Source organism: Xiphias gladius, chromosome 11 (assembly GCF_016859285.1).
Source record: "Xiphias gladius isolate SHS-SW01 ecotype Sanya breed wild chromosome 11, ASM1685928v1, whole genome shotgun sequence".
NCBI lineage: Eukaryota > Metazoa > Chordata > Actinopteri > Istiophoriformes > Xiphiidae > Xiphias > Xiphias gladius.
In genome coordinates, this window is record NC_053410.1 from 6,482,793 (window position 1) to 6,510,066 (window position 27,274).

The window sequence follows — 27,274 nt, forward strand, 5'->3', positions numbered from 1 at the left end:
AACACTTTTGCCACACAAAAAGATTTTCCCTTTTACTATGAATAAAATTATAAACAACAAACAAACACTTTGCCAAAAACATCAGAATGACGTGGAGATTTCACCACTACATTGCACCATTTCATTTTATTATTTCGTTGCTTTGATTTCTTGCTTAGGCCAATTCAATATTTCACTGAAAATATTTTACAGTCATTTCTACCAAAACACAATAATATGAAAACATTTCAATTGGGTCACTGTACAAAAATACTATCTTTTTAAATATTATTTACCACAAGAAATTGTTTTTTTTTTTTAAAGTTTATGTTCTGCATATGTCACATACAATATTTCTCTTTAATAAACACAAATATTCATGGCTAAGTCCTTCGGAAGAGGTAGAGAAAAAACAAACACAGGGCACAACTTCACCCGAATACAAAACTGCTACTTCCACTACCGCATTACACTGTACACAAACCGGTACCACGAAAATAATACACATACACGCAGCTACACAGAGAGTTTCGTTCCAAAACACCATGGGCCCACAGGCGCAGGCAGTGGCACAAGTTCACTTGAGCGTGATATTAAGATTTTGGGGTGATTTTTTTTCAGGGCGTAGAGGTGCTGACGCAGGAGAGGTGCACTGCGGTGCCATTGTGAAAGGACAACTAAAAGTAGCGGAAAAATAGTCGGAAAGTGGCGCTGTTTAGTTATCCATGTGCACGTTATTGCACAAGGATAACAAAACAGTTGTCCTTGTGCAATACCGAGGACAACTGTAGAAGTAATTGCACAAGCTGCAGATGTAATGGCAGGTTCCCACACAAATTCTGCTTGGGGCCAGTTAAATCAAAATGCCACTAATTCAAGGACACTGGCCTCGGCTGGGAGGTTGTTTCTATTCTGCGAGGTAATAACATTTTTCGGTAAACGTTAGCATGACTTATTATACTTTGCTTTCAGCAGGCAGCAGTCGCTTTCTGAGAACTGGCATGGATTTCCGGAAATGTTGCACAGTCATTTTGGAAGGAAAACTCTTCACATAGCTTCAAAAGTACACAAACACAAACACCTCTGTACAAGCACCGACCGTAAAACACACACACACACGGACACAGACTATAGCGAAACACACAGGCGCCCATGCACCCACACACATACAGTACTGTACGCACACATAAGTGTGAACACGCTTGAGGGTTACCAGATACCACAACCGAACTGCACACGTCATTTAATCTTAGTCTTTCAACACACAATTGAAAAACTGATGTTAGATTAGATTTTTGAGAAGTGCTACATGTTTCATTTTAACCCCAGTAAATGCCCCATTAATCTAGACACATTTGTATAACCACCACAGACAAAGAAAAACAACAGTGAAGAGACTGGCAACATCACCACATTTTATATGAGCTGATCCGTAGGATCCGATTTAGCAGTAAATCCGATGCACTTTTTGACAGCGTAAAGAAGTGAAGGGTGTGTTCTTTTCTTCAAGCGGGCAAAAAGTTTTGAGATTTTCCAATGTTTGTCGGTGACGGGAAGAAGAAAAAAACTCTTAAGTGGAGCGGAGTGAGAGCAGATAAGGAGCGGAAAGACAGATACACACCCCATTTTAGCGACAGAAAGAAAGAGAAAACTTTGTCTGAAGAAGAATAGGTCTTAATTTCATCATGTCAAGCTGACATTCAGGCGTGTCACGCCTTAGACGTGTCACGCCTTGTGTTTTTTTGCAGAGCACACAGTGAATCTCTCAGGCCGTTCCTCAGTCAGACGAACATCTCCTTGTTGACCCACATGAGTGTGCGCGTGTCGTTGGGTTTGCACTCATACTCGATGCTGTTGAAGCTGTTCCCCCACTGGCAGTGGTCCCTCTTGTTGTAGTTGTAGTACTTCACCTGCCACACGGTCTCAAACGTCCCCACCTCTGTGAACTGGAGGAGAAGCACGTGCAAGGATGAAACACGTCCGCAAAGACGCACACAGAGTTTGACAACATCTTGTAGATGACCTGGTTTGACGAACTGACGATGAAACGTACAGAGCGAGCAGATGGGAATACACACACACACACACACACACACACTCATAAGAAACTTACGCAGATGAAGAGACACACTATACCATCATGTGTGTAATTATGTGGCAGTGAAATGAAGAAGAAGTGTACTGACTGGACATATGGATATATGCAAACACACACCCACACACACATGCTCGCACACGCACACACACACACACACACACACACACACACATATCATATCATCCCAGAGGCCCCAGAGTGTGACATGGACAGATGGGTAGCATAGAAACATGCCCAAACCAAATGAAATTATATTTGAAAGAATTTTTGTAACATCGTCTGAATCTCTTTCTCCCCACAGGACGCAAAGAACCTGCTCAGAATGTTAGCGGCTTAAACATTACTTGAACATTTACGTCAGATGCCTCTACTTCCATTGCCATGTCAGGAACGGCAACAGCTGCTTCCCCCCCGAGCGTCCCCGTTGTGCTGCAGGCTGATAAGATTTGCGCGCTGAGCACCAGGGACTGATTTTGTGGTGGATGTGTGAATGTTGGCACAATTCATGTGGCCGGTTGGTGGTGTGCGTTGCATGTGTGCTACATCAGAGTCACCTTGTAAGAACCACAATGCCCAGTCCACTGTTAATTAAGGTGCCTGTTACATGGTTAATGACCTAATCTTTTAAACGCAATATCAATAATTGATTACTCATTCAGTTCATTTTTTAAGCAAAAATGGTTCCTCAAATGTTAATATTTTTTGGTTTTCCTAGTCTTAGTCTAGGATAGTACATTCAATATATTTGGACCGTTGGTCACACAAAACAAGACATTTGAAGACATCACCATGGGAAATAATTATATTAAACCGATGATGAAAATGATCAGTGGCTGCCGCCCTAATCAGGTTATATTGATTACAAGCTCTAACACCTGGAGGACCTGTCACCCATCCCATCCATGAAAACACCATCGTTACTCCAGCATAACTGTAACCGCGGAAAACACCCGTAACTATCAGGATGTGGAAACCCTCATGGCTGGCAGAGGCGTAACCATAGTGACACCAGGACATATGGGGAGACCGCCGTTCAGCCTTTAACATAGGGATTATGTTTAGAACATGTATCAGAACATGATGAGACACTGTCATGGAAGGTGTGAAGCAACTAAAGTGATCACTTGATGATTAAAGGATAAGGCAGGAAATGTTCTGTATTTTTCTAATTGTCTACAAATTCAAGGAAAAGACCAAAACTAACACTGTGAGCTTGTTTCTCAATGCTTTGACTTTCCCACCCGGCCTGTGGGCCATTTGTTCCTACTCAAGTCGTAAATATTTAAAAATGGGTCTGAAATATATACTTTGATTTTTTTTTTTTAAAAAGGCAAAATAATTTCCCTGTTTGTTGTAGTTTCTAGCAAACATTTCTGAATCAGGACTAAATGGTGTATTTGTATGGGACTATTTTCATCCTGGCACCAGGTGTAACAGTGTTGCTCACTGATGTGTTTTTAATAGCTTTTGGACAACAACCGAGCTCTATGGTGCAAAGGAATAAGTTAATGGACACACAAATAGTACATGTTAGTAGGATCGTTGTTAGATTTATTGTTGGTTTTGGTCTTTTCATGGGATTTGTTGCAAATAATCCACATTTAGAATATAATCAGACTTGTCATTTAGCTGTGTGGAAATAAATGAAACCAAGTTGGAGCCAAGCTGGATTTGTTGTTTCCAACCTCTCGTTATAACATGGAAAAGCCCGGTCGTATTGTCTATAATGTCCCGGTTTTTGTTCGAGTTTTCGTGCGTTTGTTTTCTTCTTTAACTTTGTTCCATTAAAAGTAAAACAGGGGAAAAAAATCTTCATCCTCCACTAACCTCGATTCACCCAGAGAAACCAGAGAGTAACTGGGTTTGATTAGAATATATATATATATATATATATATAATAAGAGAATAGAATAAAAACAGATAGAATCACATCTAACCTTAGTTGGGACCAGGCACAGGAAAAAAAAATCATTGTTAAAAACAGTGGAAAAAGAGAGGCTATCAACACACTGAATTTTTTTTTTCTTTATATCAACACACTGAATTTTTCACTTCCTGGCTATAAAACAACTTTTGAATGTCGAACTTCTCCCGTCCCTGCCGCCAGGATCAAAGTTAGGTTCCTGTCCCGCGCACAGTAAGAAATCCGTACCTGTATGCTGATTTGAACTGGTTGCCTCTCCCCACTCTTGGTGTGTGCCACCCCCTCTGTGTCGTACTGGCCGGTGTAGACCACTGACTGTGGGTCTTTGGACTGCTTCTCCAGGGGGAAGGTCACCCCGCCCACACTCATTGACCTGCACGGGGGGGAGGGTACACAACGCCAAAGGGGGTTCATCGGTAAACTGTCTCAGACTTAGGAGGTTCATGTGAGCGTTGGCACAGCAGAAGACGGATAATCACCACATAACACATCCCACCAGCTCGTAAGACAAAGCACTAATTAATAGATCATAAACCCAATAATTGAATTTGTGATAGAGAGGCCAATAAAATCATTAAAATTAAAAAACCATGGATCCTGCTATAGATAAACTCTGAGCTTCATACTCAGTGATGGAGCCAGGATTTCATGTTGACAAATCACCTAGTGATAGAGGTCTAACAGCTGTGTCTCACGAGCCTGCCCCGACCTCAGTTCAACACCCCCCGTGCATCACGGCATGTGTGACCTATTTTTTCAATTCATTTTTTTTTTTTAATTCGCCTCTTCGTTCAGGCACGTTTCACACCATCACAGGTCGATATCCAGCACCAGTCCCCCCTTTTTGGAGATGGAAGTACAACGACAACTCTCGTCGCGTAACGGCGAAGCGTGGGCAAATCACGGGGGGGGGGGCGTCCGCCCAGAGCACGAACGCTACCGTCCTAATCCGTGTTGGATTTGACATGCGGCCAGTTGGGGTTTATGCTGCCTTAAGGTGCTCCTCGTAAAATCCTACTTTCCAGCGCTAAATTTAGGAATAGGACATTGTTGAGCGCTCGAGCGGGCATCGGGGCGTTTGGCCAGAAATAACAACACAAAGCAGTGCAAGATATACATATGTGTGTGTATTTGTGTGTGTGTGTGTGTGTGAGAGAGAGAGAAAATACTAATGTTACAAAATGTGTGAAAGGTGTTTGTAAGTCACGTTTCGTTTTCTCTGCAGCCTGTTGATCGAGAAAATCTCAACTCTCCTATCGTGTTTTCCCACTTAGCGTGCTGCATGTTCCTACCGCACCTGAATGCGGCCTTCACAATCCGCGTTTGCCCGTGCCCCGGCAAACCCGTTAGGGTCACCGCTCCCGGTGCGTGAGAGGAACGAGCCTCGTCCTCGGTTGTTTTTTGTTTTTAATTAACCGTCGAGAAATGTGATCGCTCTCTGTGTTGTTGAGAGAAAGAAAAGAAAAAAAAATGCCGGAAACCCACAGCGGACGTTCTGTACGTAAAGCAGACGAGGGCCCTCGTCGCGCGGTGTAGTTCGCTTTTGAAAACGAAGTACATTCGAGCAAAACGACTCAGGAAAACGCCAGATGATCTCGTACCCGCGCCGCGACGACGCTATAATCCCGCACCGTTCCCAAAGGAATGTTGCGGGGGCAATAATCTGCGGGTTTTCTGTCAGCGAGGCCACGTTTGGACGAGAAAATCTCCACTATTTGTCTGGAAGGCTGGGAGATGTCCTTTCGCCTTCCCATATGGATCATCTCCATATTCCAGGAACGCCCCCCCATTGGAAATATATGTGGCGCGCATCAGTAAATTAATTGATCTTCGTGGCATTTCTTCCGGAGCAAGTCGTGGCGATACGACGAGCTGGCCGTGACATTTGCGTGGTTCATTTGAACAATTATTTAATAGGTTCAATAGTGAATGGGTTTCCTGCAGCGGCTCGCTTGGGTAATGACCGGGTCAGGCTAACTCACGCCTGAGAGGAAAAGTCGAAAGAGCTACCTACGTGGCCTCGACCGCTCCGGGCTTGACGACCACCTCGATTCTGTACTTGGACCCGGTCAGCAGCTTGATGGTCCGGGTCTGTCCGAACCGGGCGCCGTCGGATTTGAAGTACACCGCGGTGTTGTTGGGGAGCATCTTCAAGGAAATCCCGATTTTGACGATCTGCGGAACGTCGGCCATGTTCCCATACAGCGAGCGGGGCCCGTGTCTCGGCGGGATGAGCGGGATTTTTGCCGGGTGTGGGCTATAGGTCCCAGGCGTCTCTCAGATGAGGCAGGCGGGGAAATTCGGCGCGGAGCAGCCCATAGCCGAGCGCGCAGGGCAGGGAATGGCGCCGCGCCGCGCACTGTAATCCCGTCCAACCTGCAGCACAGGGTTAATCCCAACCAATGCTCTCTCTCTCTCTCTCTCTCTCTCCCTCTTTCTATCTCAGTCTGAAATCTCTCGCTCCCTCGCACCACACTGGCCCCTAACTCTTCCCACCCGCCCACCGTCAAACGTGGTCGTGGCTCTTTGCGGTGCAACAAATCCTGCCAATTACGAGTCCGCGGATTACTGTAATTGATCCTATCTGGGGCTCAGGTATATTCGACGGCAGCGGCGGCCGGAGAGGCAATAAGAACAACCCCGATAATTAGCCTCCCATGAAAATAAATGAATAAAAAAAACACAACCCATACTTACAAGAAAGAGACAACGGGGTGAAAATAAAGCAAAACCACATTACACATGATTAGCATATGGAAATGTATGTTATATGGAGCATTCGAGTCGGGGTCCACCACAGGTGGGTGGGTGGGGGGTGGGAGGGGGTGTGGGGGGGGGGGGTGAATTCGGATACACAAAACCAACTGTTGAGGATTTTCCCCCCGAAGCTCCCACGCGTGGGGCTGGTGTGCGATTCCAACGTTTGACCACTAGAGGCCAGGCTTTGATCGCAGCAGCAGCAGCAGGAGGAAGCCCGGCTACGTTCAGGACAGTAGGACAGTGATGTGCTGGCATTTCAAAAAAAAAAAAAACAAGGGGAAAACTGCTCATGATGGCGTAAAAATTGCTGACATCACCACGAGCTCGGGATGGTTGAAATGTAAAGTGGGAAAAGCCGAAATCCGCACAAAAGTACAGTTCACTGCAAGAAGCCGTCTCAGCTGAGGGAAACGAGCGGGGACGGTGGGAGGAATGGAGTCGAGTGTCTCTCTTAACCATTCTTCAGCTTCAGCGTGTTGATTAGCAAAGACGGGATTTGAGCCCGACGGAATAACAGCACCACTGAGGGCTGTGGCCCGCTCTGCCCTCTGCCCCTTGCCCCCTGCCCTCTGCCCCCTGCCCGCTTCTCTGTCCTGTGGCGAAAGCAATCGTTCAAAGAAACGGAGGAAAAAATCCCAGTCACGCTCTTTCTATATGCGCTTCGCCGTAAACCGCGGCGCTCGAATGGACACGCATACGTGTGCAAATTGGGCAAATTGCTTTGGTAGTAACCGGCTGGAAAGACGTGGCCAAACCACAAAAAAAAAAAAAGTAAACAGAAAAGAAAAGGGGAAAAAAGAAAAAGAAAAAAAAGAAAAGAGGAGAAAAGGTAGGGTCCCCGGGTCACGTGGTCGGTCAGTAGGTAGGAGAGTGACGCAGCTGTTAGCCGCATAATCAGAAAGCGTGTTTGGTTCCGGGCGGACGTGGTCTGAGACCGAGCAGACCGCGCCGTCTCCGCTGCCACCGAGCCCCGCCGTGGTTCACTGCGAAAGTCTGATTCTCCTGAACGTGAACTCATCTCGAAGCGATGTTCAGCCCCCCCCCACCACCACCACCACCACCACCACCAATGTATTGATGAAGTTTTAGTTTGGCAAATGCGACGGGCTACTGAAATCTAGGCTAGGCACACAGTCCCAAAACCAGTTTCCCCGGTGTTTTCATCTATACAAGCTACTCCCTGTCCCCTTCCAAGAAGAAGAGGAGACTTTATTTCTGTGAAGAAGAGCTTAGTGCGGCGTGTCGGCCCGGATATTGTCTAATTAATGGACCAAAACAATCACGTTGACCGTGTTGTCATCGGGCACTTTACTCGCCTGCGTAAAACCTGCGTCATCGGTGCATTTCTGTCTTTTGACGTTTCTTCAGTTGACATTTATTATTCAAATCGGAGGTCACGTGCGGATCGCCCACCAGGTCCAGCGGTTTTCGGCGGCGGGGGCAGTGCCGTGCCCTTCTCCGTCCGATGCGTAAAGGAGGACCGTCGTTCGGAAGAGCACCGGCAGGCTCCGCGCACTTTGACAGCGAGAGGCGAGACGGCGAGCGAGTTTGGGAAGAGGGAGCGTGTGGGAGGGTGGGAGAGCGCCCTCCCCCCGCCAAATGTCTGGATGGATCCACTCCTTCATAACCCAACTCTTCTCCAGCCTTGCGCAGATGGCCAATGTGTCCAAACCAGACTGTGGACCAGCTTAAACGGCCACGGGGGGACAAGATGAGAGCAGATTAGACATTTAACTCTTCACCCTCTGCTTTTCTTTTATTCAGTGTACGGTTCAAATAAAAGTAGCCGAGCAACCCCTGGCGCAAGAGCACTTGGCTACATGTGAGTGTCTGCCGGTCTCCCAGCGCACTCCACGCCTGCGCTGGTGATGCCATGCCGCGAAGTCACACCGGCGACGAGAGCGGCGGCACGGGGCTCTGGCTCAAGACCTCGGCGGGACGCCGGGCGCAGGACTACGCTCTGAGAGATGTGGAGTCCGGCCGGGTGGCGATGAATAGCGCGGCGCGAGTCGGCGACGGTCTCCTGTCGCCCGCCGCGGCAGGTGCGGCGGGAGCGGAGAGGAAGCAGGGCGCCCGGCTCAGCCTGCTGGGGAAGCCGCTGACCTACAGCGCCCAGAGCGGCCGCAGGAACGCGCGGTACCGGCGGCTCCAGAATTACCTCTACAACGTGTTGGAGAGACCGAGGGAATGGGCGTTCGTCTACCACGCCTTTGTGTGAGTGCTTACACATTTATTCACGATATAGCCGAGATTTAGCCCGTGCCAGCCACTCAAATTCTTTTTCTTTTTTCCCTCTTCATTTTTCGCACTTTTCAAAGAAAGCGTTAACAATAAACATTTGATTCGAGCAGTGATGGAACACAGCTTTGTGAAAATATAACCGCGTTTAGTTGATATCGACTGTTGTTCTCACGGTAATGACCAGCTGGGGTCATGGTGCGCGCACGCACACACACACACACACACACACATCATGGTATCAAAGTGATGCAAGTTGAACAGGGCTGCTGAGGAAAAAGTGAATATTCTGTAAAAACATTCACTTACATTTTTTCCTGTTGTCTAACAGAAGCAATTCCATCTGCCCCTCATCCATCTTGCATACAGACATATAAACACAGACGCACAGAAACACAACACAAACACTTTCTGACTTGGTTTCCCTTTGCTTTTCCTAGTTTTTTTTATCAAGTTGGTGGTAAAGATGTGCGGGCAGTGACCATTATTGACCCGATTTCATTCACCGTATGTCACCGCGTGTCAGCACAGGATTTCCTTTGGATGTGATCACCTGTCGCCCCGGACACAGTGTGCAGAAAACACTGGAGAGACAGAACCTGAACGTTACAGTTAACCGACTTTAAATATGGGCTACAGGTGCGTGTGTGTGTGTGATGGCATGAGAAGGTATTTTGAAACTTCGATAGACAGGTGACAAATTAAAGGAAAAACCAACATAAACTAAGGTGTTGGGCCACCACGGGCTGCCAGAACCGCTTCATTGCACCCTACAAGTCTCCGGAGCTCTACTGAAGGGTTGAACACCATTTTTCCAAAAGATATTCCCTCGTTTGGGGTCTTGATGATGGTGGACGAGGGCGCTGTCTAACACATCGGTCCAAAATGCCCCATAGTTGCTCATCTGGGTTGAGATGTGGTGACTGCGGAGGCTGTAGCGTATGATTCAAGTCATTGTAATACTCATCCAACCGTTCGGTGACCCCCTCCTGCCCTATGGATTGGGGCGTTGTCATCCTGCATCTCCACTCATTTTTCAGGTTTTTCCACTTGTCAGCCTGTCTGTATGTGTAATTGTACACGTAATTTAAAAAACAGAACTGTACGTAGAGTAATTATAAAAAATAGCACATCTCGCTCCAATCTTTATGTTACACTGGTTTGGTCAGAGAGCGTCTCTGAGAAAAGACCTGGGGCGACTTTTTAAAGCGGATAAGTTTCAGTCATTAAATTTAAAACAAGCTGACCACAGCTTTTTTTTTTTTTTTTTTTTTTTTTTTTTTTGGTGCAAAATAGCTCCTATGGCCAAAAATTCAGATTTTAATTCTCCTTTTGGGAAAAAAAAAAACAAAACATCAAGCTTCCTCTCTGTTCATACAGTTTCACTCAACTAGTTTTAAGATTGATTCTAACATTCAGGCTGAGCTTTCCTGGTTCGTATCTGTCCAAACTAAAAGGGTTTGTTGTCAACATCACACACACACACACACACACACACACACACACACACACACACACACACACTTACTGTACTCTGTATTCATCCACAACAGTTGTTATCTTTGGTGGTGGTCTTATCTATAGAGATAGTTGCTTGATGGTGTGTGTAGACTGGTAATCTGCATGGTTCCTTTATGTTTCGCGCCCTTCGCTGTGCTGTGTCTGTGCTGCGCGTCCGAGAGAGAACCTGTCAGTCAAACAGTGTAGGCAAACATTGCGACTCGACTGAGTTTGGGTTTCTGTAAGTGCCGCTCTCGACTGCGTCTGGTCGGCCGTGGCAGTAGTCGATGCCACAGTCAAACTAATTTCTTTTTTCTGTTTATTTAAAACACATGGCAATGCCAAACGCATCATATCCTGTGCGGCGGATGATACAGAGGAAAAAGCAGTCAGACTCAGAATGTTTAGTGTCTTTGTTTTTATAATTACATTTAGTTATATGAACACTTGGCAGATTATTACATGGGGAATTGGTGTTTCATAGAAGAACAGACTCTGCATTAACACAGCTGCGGTAACTCCGACAGAACACACACTTTCGTTTTTCTAACAACAAAAAACTGTCTGTCTGCATTTACGGTTTCTACACTACATATACATTAGACATTGTATACATTGTGTATGTAGTGTTGGGGGAAGAGCGCTGTGAGAAGGAGGAAGTGGAGCTGTCAGAGGAGGGGCTGCGAAGCCGGATGTTGACGCTTTATTTGCTCACGCGGGACAGCCGAGGTTGCAGGGGTCAAGTCGTTACATCTGCTCACAACCGCAGCCTCCCACACTTGGTAGTTTGCATCAGCTGCACATATGAAATTGTATGAAAGTCTCACTTAAACAAATTGTTTAACAGAGAGAGAGGAAGTTCAGAGAGATTAGCAAAAATAATTTCACTCCGAAGACAAATTGACAGAAACCGGAGTCTGTTTTTCTTCGCTCTGATGCACAAAGTCATTTTAAAGATTCGGACGGAAATCATAGATGTGCTTGTGTCTTCTGTACACATAGCAGTATTTCAGTGCAGTTTAATGTACATACATATTTACCAGCCGCAGGGCCAACAGCGGGACTCGTACTGTTTTCACCTTGTGTGTGTGTGTGTGTGTGTGTGTGTGTGTGTCTCATTACGGCAAAATGTGGTCCCGGAGACGCCCACTGTAGCGGGAACTACCACAGAGGCGGTTTTGAGTACTTTGGAAGGGGGTTGGTCGGTCTGCCTGTCTGTGGTCAGATTTTACCTTAGCGAATGCGTCACAACCGTGCATATTTTTTACGTGTATTCCTTTGTATGTTTTATGTGTTAAGACCTTCACATCTCATATATCATTATACCAAAAGCAATCTGCTGAATTAGACCAAAAAGACGATTTAGCCAAGGTACTATTTCAGTGTCTAAGGGGACTGCTGTAATAGTGTCTAAGTAGTCTGCATTAGTAATCACGTATGTTTTTAGCTTGTAGAGGATAATTGACTTATACTAAAAACAAAAGGGGTTCTGAAGTACTCTGTTTCGAGAGCAGGATTCATTTGGCACAGGTTCCTTTGCGCTGAAATGTGTCAGCGGATTTTGATGTTTAAAATTCTAATGTGAAACAAAGTCATGTAAAGGTCTACTGAATGATTTTTGACCACTTGGGGCAGACGAACTCCAAAGGAAACTCCCGGAGCCATAGTAGCCCCCACATCTGAGTAACAATATCTTAAATGACTCATGTGCAGGCAAACAATTTCTGACCTACACGTCCAGAAGAAGGAAAGCAGCTCGGCCATCTCAATGGAATCTGCAATTTGAATAGAGAAAAAACCTGTCGGCCTCTTTGACTTCTTACCCTCCCTTCACAAGTGGCTCATTCTTTTTGCAGCATCTCACTGCAGCGTCTCCGCAGTCTATTCACTTATAATGTAACATTATGGTTGGCTGTCATCGTAACCGGTCAAAAACACAGCACTAAAAAAGAAACTCTTAAGTAGATTTACACACTCTCACAAATGTAGACACATACGCTTACACACTAACAATACTTGTACGCACATGCTTGCGGATTGTATATGCATCGTCTGAAGAAATGTACTGCACACACACACACACACACACAGCTATACACACACAAATGTGTGTAGAATTTTACCTGTATACAGATGCATATGGCACATGGCATACACACATGGCTACAGGCACGTGCTACACCCAAACACATTCACACATGGTAAGAGATGAACATACACGCAAACAAAAGAAAGAAAAAAAAGAGTACATGACTTATAGAAGAAAAGTTTGCTTTGATCGTTTAATTAGCAAGTGGATATTTTGAAACAGATGCTGCTGTGTGCGTATGGATCCACTCTGCGTAAATGTGTTAGAAAACAGCTTGATAATGTGTGTGTGTGTGTGTTTGGGGGGGGGCGGTGTATTTCAAATCTATGCGTTTCTGCTATATATTCAGAGGAATCCCTGATGTCCTGCTGATAGCTTGTGATCGGCTGCAGTATGAATCAAGACACTGATAAGCATCTGGGCCTGCTTTCCTGCCAAATAGTGCTCCCACACTGAAACACTGCTGGCATTAAGATTCAATCTCTTAATGAGATGGCGTGTGTTGAGCTAATCACATTTGCCGAAATGGGTTCCAGCCTCAGTCTGCATTATGTGCTATACTCGGAAGACGATTCCTTTCTTTGCGCATGTGTTTGTGTGTGTATGAGAGAAATGTTTCACCCAATTTTTAATCTGTTTGCTCAACGTTTTTGCGTTTGTTTGCAAGTCTGAAGGCGATACGTGCCACTTGGTCCATGCACTGTTGTGTCTATGTGTTTGTCTGTACTGTTACTGTGTCGTGAAAGTAAGCAAGAGTGTTTATTCAACAAACACATTATCAGAGTTTGCTTATGTGTCTGAGAGCGAGTTACAGAAATGCGTGTGTGTGTGTGTGTGTGTGTGTGTGTGTGTGTGTGTGTGTGTGTGTGTGTGTGTGTGTGTGTGTGTGTGTGTGTGTGAGATTGATTCAGTCAGGCAGTGACAAGACCCATTCTGGTGTATTGACAGGTAGCACACCTAACCAGCCTGATGATCTGCCATGAGGCAGGTACCGGTCTTGTTCCAGTGATCAGCCTCAGTCCGGGTTTACCCTTTAACGGCACAGATTTGTGCAGAGTCTGTGAGGCATTAACTGCCAGCTTCATTTGGCTCTTTAAAGGCAGTGACACTTTAGGATGGGGATTTAGTATCGTAGGATGCACTTTTTTAATCGTAAAAACAGACTTTCCCTCGCCTTCATCATAACTGAGTCACCCCATAACCATAGAGTCGGCAGATCAGGGACACGTCCGGATGAGTTTAAATGTTCGTGTGGGTCACTTTTGGAAGACCCTGACAAACTGTATTTTCCTGCATGTCTGGTGATGGGCAGTAATGCATTACAGTAATGTGATTACTAGTAACAGGATCAGTAAGAATCATTAGAATAAATTAAATTTACTAAACCTAGTTACGTTTCGGCATTTTGGGAGGTAAGCTTTTTTGTTTGGAGGGAGTTTGATGGAGAGTTGATAACAGTTTTGCCACTGGGCGTTAAATGGACAGATGGGGATGGAGCTTAGGGGAGGCGGCTAGCTTCCACCAAAAATGTGCCTTCTGGTGACACCATAGTTGTCTTATTTAAGTCGCGTCTTCTTACCGAGCTTGCTAACATTTGCAACGGGTAAACCTACAGTTAGGGATCATGTGGTTCAGCTGAAAGGTGTGTGTGATCCCTGCCGCCTCACTGCGAGTCTGTGCTTTCGGCAGTCACACGGGCCGATGTTAAGGTAGCTGCCGATGGTCAGTGAATACCTCTAAACAATAGGCTGGCTGCCTGTTACACCACAGTGTCTTGTTTGCTTTTTCAGCTTTATGACCTTAACAGAATATTCAGGAAGTTTTCTTTGGTCCAAACCAGATTTTCATTGTTGCATTTGGTTTATTGGATGTCTTCCAGCCAGGTTTGGTCAAGCCACATTGTTACAGTTCCTGGAACTGACAGACACTTCTTTTTTGGTGTTCTGGCGGCATTTCAACACACATATACTGCTCACTGTCCAATACTTTTTATGACACATTGGTCGTATCAAGTAAAAAGTGACATCAGTTCATGTTGTTCATGTGGGAGCTTAACGAGTATATTTCCTCTGTCTCGTAAAAGCTTTCTGTCGCTCACAAAAATATTTAATTTCATGACACTGGTTGGGTTTTTGAAACTCTTACAACATGATGGATACAGTTAAAATATATTGTTAAAAATGGTCCAGTTAAAAACAATTTGGTAGTTCCCAAGAACTTGAGTATTTTTCTAATACAATGTTTGTAACCAGAGCAGTACTTTTTCTCTTTTCAAATGTATTGAATTATGAATCACTTTTTCAAATTTGAAAAACTAGAAAATGCTGTTGTGCCCAGTGATTATTACATCACTCGTCCAACTGCAGGTGCATTGCAAATGTACTCAGACCTTAAGAACATCAAAAGGCGTCCCGAAGAGACTGCACTTTGTTTCCTGAGAACATGGCAACATTTGAGACACCTGATCACATAAAACAGTCTCTGTGTTTAGGTTTGGAGTTACTTCCAGGTAGGGAGAAGGATGTTGGCTGGCAACCAATGGAAAATGCTGGAAAACCAATTAGATAGGATTGATAGAAAGAGGGATGCACGTGTGTGTATAAATACTGTCATGATGTGTTCCGGTGTTTGCAGGAATAGATACAGAGTGGGTACCCTATTAAAGGTGGCGTGTGTGTGTGTGTGTGTGTGTGTGTGTGTGTGTGTGTGTGTGTATTTCATGTCTTCACTGGACAGTGTAACAAAACACAGACACAGTGTGGATTTGTGTGCCCAGATCAGTAGTTGGCACAGTGTCATCCAGGGCAGAACAGAAGGATGGAAACAGGAGAAGATGAAAATAAGTTTTATATAAAAAAAAAAAAAAGACAGTGGGAGCTAGAGGGAGTGAAAGAGGAGGGAAAGATAAGAACAGGGAGATTCAAGGTTTTCTATGCAGGAAAACACAGAGGCAGAATCTTTAAGTTTGTTTACTCCATGTCTTCTGGAGGAAAGACAACATCTGCTTGTCTACCCCGATTTGAAATAAGTAAAAAGCCGTTTATAGGCACCCTATCCAGAGAGATGTACTTAACAGACAGCTCTGCATATATGATATGTAAACATGCAATGAAAAATATATAAGAAATGCAAGTTCACTCAGTCAAGATTCTGTCAACACCAGAATGTTTGCATATTAAAACATTTTCTCTTCCTCAAAAGTAAAGTCCAAGCACATTTTTAAGAGTTAGAGGCTGAAATACCCTTTTTTTTTTTTTTTTTTTTTTTTTACTTTCATTACAATTCAGCCTCTATAACATTGGTGGTGTAGTGACCAGTGGAAACCTCACCTATAGGAATTATGGATCTATCAAATCTGCATCTCTGCCATCATGCTTCTCCTTTTTTGGGCAACTGACCCACAACATACTCTAAACAACACACCTTTTTTCATCCGCTTGCACCTCCCTCGTGTTTCTCGTCACTCTCGTAACATTTGGCTTGGAAGCGTCTAGAACAGCAATAAATGTGGTAGACACGCAGGCCAGGAAGGCTGCCACATTACACTGCCAGTGCTGGCTTTCAGTCACGTTCATTTGGTTGTGCTGTGTGGAAAAAAACAAAAACAAATCTGTATTCAGGAGAGTAATGATTTATCAAAGAGCACTCATTTGATGAGCTATGCTGTCAGATAGGGACACAGACAAGACAAACAAATGAAACTGTAGTCACATTAAAAAGTTTGCTGTTCAGAAGTCAGCCTGCAAGTCTTGGATGGCTGAGGTTTTCACTCTTTTTAAATCAAACAATAGCAAAACGTAGTATTTCCCTCAGATCATGTTGTCTGGGGCAAATGTAACACCTGTCGCTTCCAGCTCACTGGTAAACTCTGAGCCCAGCCAAAGGATCATACTGGTGATTTCACGTTTTAACCTGTGGTCTACAAATCACATGTTCGCCATGTTACCGCCAACTATCCTCCAAAGCATAGGGTGAGTTTTAAAATTGATCTCCCACCTTTTTAGGCATAATTTTTGGTATTACAAATCAACTTTCAGGGACTTAAAACTTGTTAAAGATAGGTGGACATTTCGTTGTGTTACCAGTAAGTCATAATGCAGTTGCAAGGAGTGACTGTTTCCCAGTCGAAAACTGCAAACGTTTAAAGAACAATTTTCCAACAACATAGCTAATAGATAAATAGTTAACGGTGCACCTCCTGACTTTTCAATAGCACCCAATATCATTCCTAAATTCACAGATTTCTACCTGATAAATGCTGATGCTTGAATTTTAAAACTTTGGCAGTGAACCTAAGAGAGGTGGGAGTGTAGCTTTTATTCAAACGGATGATTAATGCATGAACCAGTGCATCATCCCTAGTGCACATCAAAAAAATCCCTTTTCTCCCCCTGAAGTTAAAGTAAACAGACTGTATTTGGAATGCATCAGGAATGCTAATGCAAAGGTCCCCATGGGCATTCGGTTTCATTACACCCACTACATATTCCCCTGAATCGATCTGCATTAAGTACTTGCAAATGTGTTTTTTTTATTATTGTATTTTTTTTATTTTAAATGAGCTAATTAGCTTGCGTCAGTGTGGGGGTATTTGATGAATGATCAGATCAGCTTTGATGTCGGTTTCATCAGAAAAACCAGTCGGCAACATCAGTCAGAGCTCGCTGGCGAGAAGGTGCGAGATCGGAAGGGACTGCGGTGACAGATATACTGTGACATTCGAGCAGGTCAGAAAGGAAGTGTGTAGGTTGTAGGCGTGTGTGTGTGTGTGTGTGTGTGTGTGTGTGTGTGTGTGAGTGAGAGAGATTCGAAGGATTTGAGAGAGAGACTGAGTAAGTGATTGCAGCTATATGAGTGTGTATAAGAGAGAAGAATAAGAATGCAAGTGGAGAATTAAAGTGAATGTGCATTTTTGAGTATTTGTGTTGTGAGAATTGATAATCATTTGTGCGCGTGTGTGTGTGTTCACTACCGGTATATCACACACACTCCTACTTCTGTGCAGGTTTTCCTACTGGTGTATGACTGTATGAGTATACAGGGTTACACAGTATATCTGTTGCTCTGTGTGTGTGTGTGTGTGTGCGCGCGTGTGTGTGTGCGTGCGTGCGTGTGCGTCCACACCAGTGTGTGCCTTCTTGTTAGTCATCCGGCAGCCCTCTCCTACATCAGCGGAGGTGCCAGTTTGCGGAGCAGACTGCGGCGCTGATGGATGGAGACAGGCTGAGCTCCCCGGTCCTCCTGCCCACACAGAGCTCACCGCTGCCGGGGCCTCGTCACACCAGCCTCTCCCACCCTGCCACACACACCTTGGACTTTACCCTGTCAGTTCTCTTAACAAGGACATACCTCAAAGCACACACTTACAGAATCTCGTATACACACCCACACATATTAACCCACACAGATACACATTTACACTTACTTTACAGACACACACATGCTCAGTTGCATAGTTCACTCAAGATTGTTTGTGTATTATTATCATCAAAATGTACTTAATGTAGTGAAAGTACTCATTATGCCATTGCAATGTGCAAATCCCCTTTAAACCACAAATTGTTTTAATTTAACTGTCTGTGGATTAAACAAACAAGGTAGACAAAGTAACCTGTCTCATGATAATCTAAACCCCGCTCACATTCCCTATTAATGGCTGAACAATCCATCACTTGGTAAATTCTACATCTCAGTAGTAAATGGATATATAGTGTTTATTTTCCCAGGAGGCTAATTTGTTTTCACAGCCTGCACATGTTCCTGTCTCACTTGAAGAACATGCAGACACACACGCAGTGCATACGTTTGGCTAATAGGAAGAGAGATATCAAAGGATCAAAAAGCCAGTAACACCTGTGGCGAATCTTCTGACACCTTCTGCTTAAAAGCCAAAAAGTAAAAAAGGACTGTTAATGTGTCTAGACACCTGCTGGCTTTACCTCTATACCTAAAGCACAGACGTGAGACTAGTATAAACAATGTATAAAAGCGAATAACAGTTTCTTCCTTTAACATACAGCGGCTATATCAAGGTGAAAAGTCAATTATTTATCTTTGAAATATGGTGGAGTGGAAGTGCAAAGTAATATAAGGGGCAAATAAAATAAATGAGTACATTTTTTTTTTTTGGAATTATGTTCACAGTAGGTAGACTACTTGAGTAAATGTAGTTGATTATTTTCCACAATTCCCCCACCACCCCCACACACACACACACACACACGCAAAGACACAAAACCTACTGAAATATTCACACTCTCATCCCAGGTGGTTAAGCTGTACTGTTTTATACGGCTCGTGATTCTTGCTGTATCTGTATCTGAGGATTTCTCAAGGGCCACGGATTAAAGAGTACTGCATGGAGGGCTGTGTGTTTGTGTGCGTCTGCGTCTGTGTGTGTGTGTGTGTGTGTGTGTGTGTGTGTGTGTGTGTGTGTGTGTTTGTGGGCCAGTAGTGGTTAGGGTAAGTCTCCAGGAGATGAATGCAAGTCTGTTTGTGTGTGTGTGTGTGTGTGTGTGTGTGTGTGTCAGGCAGCTCAGTGTGCTCTATACAATCTTCATAAACAAATACACACACAGACATATTGTAGCAAAAACATTCAAGCTACCTCAGCCCAACTCATATTGTGAATAATTTGTCTTGGTTAGTTACGCACATTTTTCCCAGAGGACATGCTGAACTAGGCAGAAGAGCACCAGCTCACCCACGCTGTAAGTTTCTTAGAGTGAAACAATACTGTACGAACAGGTGTTTGCTTTCTTTGACATGTTTTTTTTTGTTTTTTTTTTTTTGTGGAAGGATTGAGGAGCATCATTTGTCATGCCAGCAAAAATAATTGGAATTGGAGAAGTGCTGAGAGTTGCAGGAGATGGAGGCATTGAGAGGAAGAGAGACAGACAGAAATAAAGGAGAAGGGTGAGGGGGAAAAAAAGGGGTTGAAGCGAGGGACAGTGAATTTAGACTACAGACAGAACGATAATGTGCTTTCGAAGCAGTATTATTAGATTGTACTACTGTGAGATACCTGGCAATCTGCCGTCTCGTTTAATTGCCTCAAAGTCACTCTCCTTCACACACACTCACACACACACACACACTCAGTATTTTAAAGGCAGACACACACTAACACAAATGCGCCCTTGGAATGGGTCAACCTTGTTGACCTGTTACGACAGATCCAGTATAGAAATGTTGACACGGAAAGATGCTGCTAGTGGATCGGGATGCTGCACCTATCACCATGATTCCAACATTAGTTGAGGTAAAATGAATATGAATAATTAGTCTGCATGTAGCAGCACCACTGTTCATGATTATATTCAGACCCTACCACCGCTACCACAAGGTTTTACCTATCGTCCATGCAGACACTTTTCGTTTTTTTTTTTTAGCTGGACCGCAACAGCAAGGCTGACTGACTCTATTGCTGACCGACTGACTGATGAAGTTACAGCACTGGTCAGCTATCCCCATTGGCCGTTGCTCTTTCAAAATGAATAGCTCCTTTGTCGCTACATTTACCGACTTTTCACACCCCTTTGCCAACTTTTTTTCAAAAATGCATCAAAGCGACAAATCTATCAACTTTTTGGATGAACCTTAGCCACGTTCTGTAGAGGAAATTGACCAGTATTGCCCCGCGAGCAAGGGGTCGGCCTTGCCCTCTGCAAGCACAGGTCTGACAAACTCTCAGCTGACGATTCCTTGATGAGCTTCTAACTTTCTCTCTAAGTGATCGTTTTTCAAGTAACTATAGCCAGAATCACAGCACAGCCGTTGTTTTTAACTTATGTTTATGGCAATTTTGTCAGACGACGTCGCGATTTATAAGATCGGGATTTTATCGGTGTAGAGCAGCAGCTTGGAAATGGCTCGGAAGTAACTGCTGGTTATCATGTGGTCATAATGGGCCGCGTCTCAGTCACTGTTTCTTACGTGTTCCGTTGTCTGACAACAGAAACGGAAAAACGTGTTTATTGGGAACTCGGATGTATTAAAATACTGTTTATGTGACCACAGACAGCAGGAGAGAAGCAAACAGATAAGGGGCTGAAACACTTACACTGGCTGACACTAGGCAGAATGCAAATATGACGTGGTGACATCATGAATATGCTAATGACCGTAGTACGTCGTCTGCGAACATTCGCTGACTTTTCGAGCAAGCTTTAGCTACTTTTCACTGACAGCTGTTTTACAGCGGTTCCACAACAGTTCTCAACTACATCCTCAATTTCGCATATTGATCATACACGGTCCAGCCATGTACTAGCTTTTGACCTAGTATTCTTCCACATCTACCAAACTGATACACATTTACGAAATCCACAATAGGATTTAAAAAAAAAAAACCTTGCACCATTCTTTTTATCATTTATCTTTTTCTCATAAATTCAGTGACATTTTAACAGAAACAGAATGACATTTCACAGCTGGGAACAAGAAGCCATTCATGACATTCAGTCTGAATGCCTCAGGCACCAAAACATACAATACATACATACCATTCGAAGGCTTTTATGTGAATTAGATGAATTTAGTGTGTTTCTGGCTTGTCTTGGCTGGACTGTAAAGTAACCAGAAGAAGAGATGGAAGGAGACAATGAGACAGGGTTGAGAAGAAAGGGGGCATGAATAGAATAGAATAGCAGTCAAATTACAGTTTGTACACTGTATTCTTCATTATAAATTTAATTTCATCCCTCTGTCTTGCTGGTATGGTGCTAACGTGGGTAGGCGTGTGAGTTGGCTTTTCTTAAAGTGTGAATTCATTACAACTCTGATAAAGGTAGAAACAACAAGAGCTTTCCGCAGAAGGCAGAAGTCGGACTTGAACGATCTGTCGTCACTTATCAGTTGTTGTCTCATACATCAGTGTCACTGTACCGAACATGTTTATTTTAGTGTTGGAACTGGATATTTGACATATGGAGAAGATGCTTTTTAAGCAGCTAATATACAAAACAGAGTCAACTGACAGTGTTCCCACGACATTTTGATTTAAATATTAAAATTGTTCTCTCTCCCTCTCTCTGTGTTGCTGAATCTGTTGTGAATCAATGTGCCTTTATTGCCCTTTAAAGATGGCAGCGTCAGACCGTGGCTGCCCTTTGAAGTGCTCTGAGTGAAGAATCTTGGGCATATGTGCAAGAGTTTAATGAAAGTGACTGAGGCATTTTTTTTTTTTTTTTTTTTTTATTAAAAGCTAACAGGAGTCAGAACATGTCCTTCTTGGGAAGTGTTCCCCAGAGGAGCATGAGAGCTGTCCATCATCTGTTTCTCTTTGTTTACTGAGTGGGGAATCTTTATTTTCTCCCGCTATGAGATCAAGGGATCTCTCATTTGTTTGTTGGACTGCCGGTTCTTGATTAAACTCGAGAGAATGATGCATCTCTGCACCGCAGCATCCTTAAAAGGGACACTGGATGGCTCAGAAAGGCTGCTCCAGTGCAGGTCAGAACAGCTGCATCCCACATGAGCTGCCACAATGTTCACAGCTGCATGTTGGAAAGGGCAATGCATTTGATTTTTACTGTGACAAAAGCACAGAACCATAATACACAACACAGTGTTGTCAAAGCAAAGTAGTGAGGAGAGCAATGATGGCTTAAGTAAGCCGGCCTTATTGCAAAATGTGTGTTGAACATACAGTTTATTGTGGGGAATCGAATGTGTCATGTGACTCGAAAATTTGGCCTGAACTAGTGCTCACGCCTTGCTCCATTTAAACAGTTTTTTTTTTTTTGTACAATTGTTTGAAATTTTCAGGCTACAGACAGACGAACAGGTGGGATAACAAGACACCAGTTATGCTGTGCATTCAGTGTACAACCGTAAGGGGTTATTCTGTGGGCTAGTTATCGAGTGGCCCAATGATTATCTTAACGATTTCACCACGTGCAGCATGGGGCCTTGAGTGGATGAACAGAAACAGGTCAGCTATGAAGGCAAAAAATCTTTGTAATCAAGCCAAAGAAGCAAGAAGAGAAAGGAATATTTTTAATCTTCCAGTATTTATTCAATGGTTTTTATTTCTTCCCCAGACCTTTCTGTTGGATCTCTGTTTGCGTTATTTACAGGCAAGTAGGGATACACTGATCCGATACGGTGGTTTGGACACGAATACTGACTGTATTAAGTGGGTCAGTTGTGGACCGTGATGTGACTGATCCACATTAAATACAATTTCTTTGTCCAACGTCATAAAATTCAGTGCTCCCTCTGTCAGTCAGGGTGAGCTGCAGACTCACGCGGCCTTGTGTTACCTCACATAAAAATGATTCCATTCAGTTGCACAGATTTTAAATTTTGGAAAGTGCAAGAGCAATGGCGTCGGGCAGGTATCGGGAGGGAAAAGCGAGGCAAGTTTATTTGTAGAGCTCCTTCCCTACACAGAGGAAATTCAGAGTATTTAATAAAAGGTATAATTTACTTGCCCTAAGCTTGTAGTGATTGATTACACCAGTTTTTTTTCTTTTTTTCTTTTTTGGTTTTGTGTAGGACTTCATAAAAGTTTCTTTGGCTTCCCTCCTTCCTTGCATAAGTCCTTTTATTTTTCATCATTGAATGTCTTTTAGCATGATGATTGATTTTGCACAAACAAATAAATAAATGTACTGGGTAGTCTAGTAGGAGGTCCGATCCTCTCTCTTGTTGTTGCAGTTCCTGCTGGGTACCACTAGGGGTTGATTTGAGGTCACAGACTAACCCGTTTTCTGTCGTGTGACTTCATCAAATGGAGGTCTCCGAGAAATTTCTGTGAAGCGAAGGACGATGTCGCGAAGGAGAAGCTGAAAAATTAGGTGACGGACGGATTGCGAGGGCGCAACTTGAGGAAGAGGAAGATGAGCAGGTTTAAACTCCTTCCGTGCGGGTTTGAGTGTGAGTCGATAGTAGGCTATGTTTCTGTAACATGACTGACCAAATGTCACCTCCTGTTTAGGATTGCCTCTGCAAATATTTAACAATTTATAAAAAACTTGCCAGCTTTTCGTGCTTCGGAATTTGCTCGTGCATGCGTACGTAGACTCAAATTTGTGTGTGTGTGTGTGTGTGAAATCCCTACCAAAAGACTCGATTACATTTGCCCCCAAGGTACATGTTGCCCCTAGCAACCAAAGCTTGGACAAGAATTGAACGGACTCATGTTACACTGCGTGAAAAGTCCGTGTTTGTGTGTGTGTGTTGTGTGTGCATAAAAGTGTGTGTGTGCAAGGGTTCGTGAGGGAATGAGCCAAGAGGAGAGAGAATGTCCCTGTTAATTCATGTGTGTGTGTGAAACTTTCTCTGCTCAGTAGGGAGTGCAAGAGAAAGTGTGTGTGTGTTTGTGTGTGTGTGTGTGTGTGTGTGTGTGTGTGTGTGTGTGTGTGCAGGCTTTGGGTCCAGTCCATTGACGGGAGTCAGTCTAATGTAGAGTGAGTGTCTGTTTTCTCTAAGTAAGCCTTCTCCCAGGCCTGCAGCCAACAGAGCAACCAGCCTGACACAACAAGACAGCTGGCTGTTTGGATAACATTACACCTTCTCGCTGTGTGTGTGTGCGTGCGTGCGTGTGTTCGCGTGTGTGTGTGTGCGTGCGTGCGTGCGTGCGTTCGTGTGTGTTTAACAAAGAGAGAGGCAGCCTTTTAAGATTTGATTAAAGGAAAATAGACCCAGTTGACAGCTTAGCTGTGAGTAGATCTGTGCGAGTCGGGTGTCTGTGTATGTGTGACAATATGTGTGTGCGACTGTGTGTGTGCAAGAGAGACAGAGAAAGAGGGGGAGAGATAAGATGGTATTTGTGTTTTTGTCCAAGTGATTGTGTTTGCCCATCAATCTCTCTCTCTCACCTTATCTGTGTACATGTGCGTGTGTTCATAGTCAAATCATGATGTGATACATATCTGTTCACAAAGTCACATTGTGGGGATATTTTGGGACAAAGAGCTGCTTTCCATAAGGTAGACCATTTAATTTAAGCACCAAGACCTGTTCAGCCTATTTACATTTGGTAACTACCTCTCAATATTGTTCGTTGTTAGTGTTGGAGTCTGCCATTCCCTCTCCGAGTTCAAATCGTCTTCGCATGCACGAGGGAATCACGGGAAATGAGGCATCCATCTAATCCAGCGTTAGCCTGTAATATTATCTCTGTGATATCAGCCCGTTCAGAACGCTGCTTACTGTTCACTCTCCCACAGCCGTGTCAGGGCTGTACTAAGTTACTGTTAATGGAAACCTAACTCTGTGTTGCTTTTACTGTCAAGCAAGCACAGGAAACATTATATATGTGCCAGCGTGGCTAGCGCTGACCATGATCGTTCATCTAAAATGCGTCTACGAAACAACACAATGTAATTTTGGGCATTTTCATCAGCGGATAGGTTCTGAATATTACAAAGGTGTAACAGAAAAAGAGGGAGCACTGACAGTGAGCTTTTAGATGAAGAGCTGCAAGCAACAGGCTGCACACACCTTTTACTTCACCCCCGCTGTGTGGAAAACTATTAACGCCATGTGCTTAATGAAATCAAATCACGGTTGCTCATGGTATGATGAAAAAAGGTCAGTTATATTGACTGAAACAATATGGGTTTGTTTGGCAATTTTTTATAAAAGATACACCGGACACTTCTCTGCCGTACTTCCGACAAAGTGGCTGCTGAAGGAGTGATAGCTGTAGTATTAAACTGAACTTGGAGCTACCACCAGTAACCACGGCTGTTGTCAGATCAACCAGGACCGAAATCTTAAGGATTGCAACTTAAATGTTACGGTTAATTCTCCAAGGAATGTCAGGTCACGAATGGGGACATTTGTGAGCCTGTGTCGTACACTCGGTAAATGTCAACTCCATCCATTTCTGCATGAGGCTGTTTATAAGGAGACCAAAGGCTAAAGATGACAACTCTGCTTTCTATAAATCGCCATTGCGTTGCACAACAACCCCCCGCTCAGTGAAACTGGAAATTAAAAAGACATTACGGCTGAGACCATTTCTGACAGCAAAAACAGCTACGTGCGATATTAGTGGTTTGTCAGATATTAACAGATTCAGTGCTGCATGACAGGCACCGGGGTGAGAAACTAATGGCTTTATAGATGCACTCACCAGTTCTTATGTTCAATAATAACACACTTCCCCTTTTTCTTGTGCTCTCAGTCTGTGCAGGAAGCAAATACCGTCATTAGAAAGGTGTTTAGCAGATAGTCTGCTTTTGTCTGTGCAGGTGTCGTCCTGTTACTTACCGTAAGTGCTGCTAATGCATATCAACTGTTCAGCCTAATAGAGTTTCTAAAGGCCTGTTGCTGGAGCACAGTGATGCTTGGAAAAACTGCAGTTGTGTTCAAAACCGAACTGCATGACTGCTCTGACATATCCTAAGGGTCGATTCACCCAAAGTACAGAAAAACACATTGTCTCACTTACCTCTTATGGTATCAAACTAGATTGTTGTGGTTTTGTTTGAGCAGGTTTTGAAATACCTGTATCTCCCAGTTACTCTGGATAATCTACAGACCTCTCTGTGGACAGTTTTCATTGGAATGTTCTACAAAGAAACTGTTGACAGTGAGGTCTGTGCACTATCCAGAGTAATGGCTTGGACCACAAAAACATTCAAAATGGTCAAATTTTGTGGCAAAATCAATTCTTCCACTGTGGTCAGTGGATTCGCTCGCAGGGGCCAAGTAAATCCACACAAATCTTTCATGTTGAGTTCAACCTTTTCGAATGTTGACACACGCATTCCAACCACTGACCAGTAGCACAAGCCGTCCTGATGGTTATGACCTCTGAGGGAAGAGAGGTGGACGGTCCATGGAGGAAGCCTTTCTTAGCGTATTAGCTGTGTTGCACCGTCCTACCTCCTCTTCTGGAGTATAAACTTCACCACAAAAGAAGCATAGTTGGCAGGCAGTAATGATACAGGCACAAATGTGTCTTTTGAATAAACTGTGTGAAATTAATGAGTTGCTAACTGACAGGCATCATGCTAACTAGCTCGGGGACCTTTTTTCACCTCCTCAGTAACGCATTATTGAATGAAATGATGTACATTCCTGAGAAAAAAATGCTAGGGGGCCGTACACAGCACAGTGCAGAGAAAACGGTAAGAAACCAGGAGCCATTGTGACTGACAGGAGCTATATGTTCCCAGCTTGCTAGTATGTTAGGGTTTAGCTCGCCAGCTGCAACGGCTAGCCCTACAAGTAGTCTCAACAACACCAAGCTGCTAGCACCACCTACTCTGCAAAACAAAGATGACCTTCGACATTCCACTCAGGGACATTGTTTCTGGAAAGACACACTACTGTTGTGAATTTTCAAATGTTACTTTTCAGGGCTGTGAGCACCGTAGCCCCAGTCGTTCCCATAGTTCCCATGGCAGAGCTCAGGGAAGTGGCTGCGCAATGCCCTCTATTGGAGGTGGGGCAGTTAACCAGACATACATTTGTCAAACCAAACAGTTAATCTTCATCCTTGAAGTCTTTTCTCCTGTAAAACTGAAAAAAAGTTGTTTGAGAAGACTTCAGATAAAGCATAAATTTCACCTTTGAGTTGTTTGTGGAAGTTTATTTTTGTCTGGAACTGGGTAATTGTTTCCCCTTGTGGCCATTGGGGGGAAAAAAACACCCACTACAACTACAACTGTGGTTCCCGCCAAACGTCGAGTCCCAGTTGGGTGTTTTTCAGGGGGCAGTAATGAGA

At 44.0% G+C, this 27,274-nt stretch overlaps 2 protein-coding genes across 2 annotated transcripts in view; one reads left to right on the plus strand and one right to left on the minus strand.

Annotated features, from left to right (window-relative positions):
• Window positions 1–109: 109 nt before the first annotated feature.
• On the minus strand, window positions 110–6,343 carry cnrip1b (cannabinoid receptor interacting protein 1b). Its single transcript, XM_040138926.1, has 3 exons — window positions 6,016–6,343; window positions 4,230–4,374; window positions 110–1,925 (listed from the first exon to the last, which is right to left on the minus strand). The coding sequence occupies exons 1-3, from the start codon at window positions 6,192–6,194 to the stop codon at window positions 1,761–1,763; spliced, it is 489 nt and encodes a 162-aa protein (XP_039994860.1). The 5' UTR covers window positions 6,195–6,343; the 3' UTR covers window positions 110–1,760.
• Window positions 6,344–7,810: 1,467 nt separating this feature from the next.
• The window catches only part of kcnq5a (potassium voltage-gated channel, KQT-like subfamily, member 5a), a 101,857-nt gene continuing 82,393 nt past the window's right edge, over window positions 7,811–27,274 (plus strand). Inside the window, 1 exon segment of the mRNA XM_040138929.1 lies at window positions 7,811–8,975. Within this exon segment, the coding sequence (XP_039994863.1) occupies window positions 8,635–8,975 (341 nt within the window). The 5' untranslated portion in view covers window positions 7,811–8,634.

Bases quoted from the DNA above. Each gene is read 5' to 3' on its own strand.
- cnrip1b (XM_040138926.1), bottom strand. From the start codon at position 6,194: ATGGCCGACGTTCCGCAGATCGTCAAAATCGGGATTTCCTTGAAGATG. The intron at 4,375-6,015 runs GTAGGTAGCTCT...CCCCCCGTGCAG, and splicing joins CCCGGAGCGGTCGAGGCCAC to GTCAATGAGTGTGGGCGGGG. The intron at 1,926-4,229 runs GTACGGATTTCT...CTTCTCCTCCAG, and splicing joins CAGTTCAAATCAGCATACAG to TTCACAGAGGTGGGGACGTT.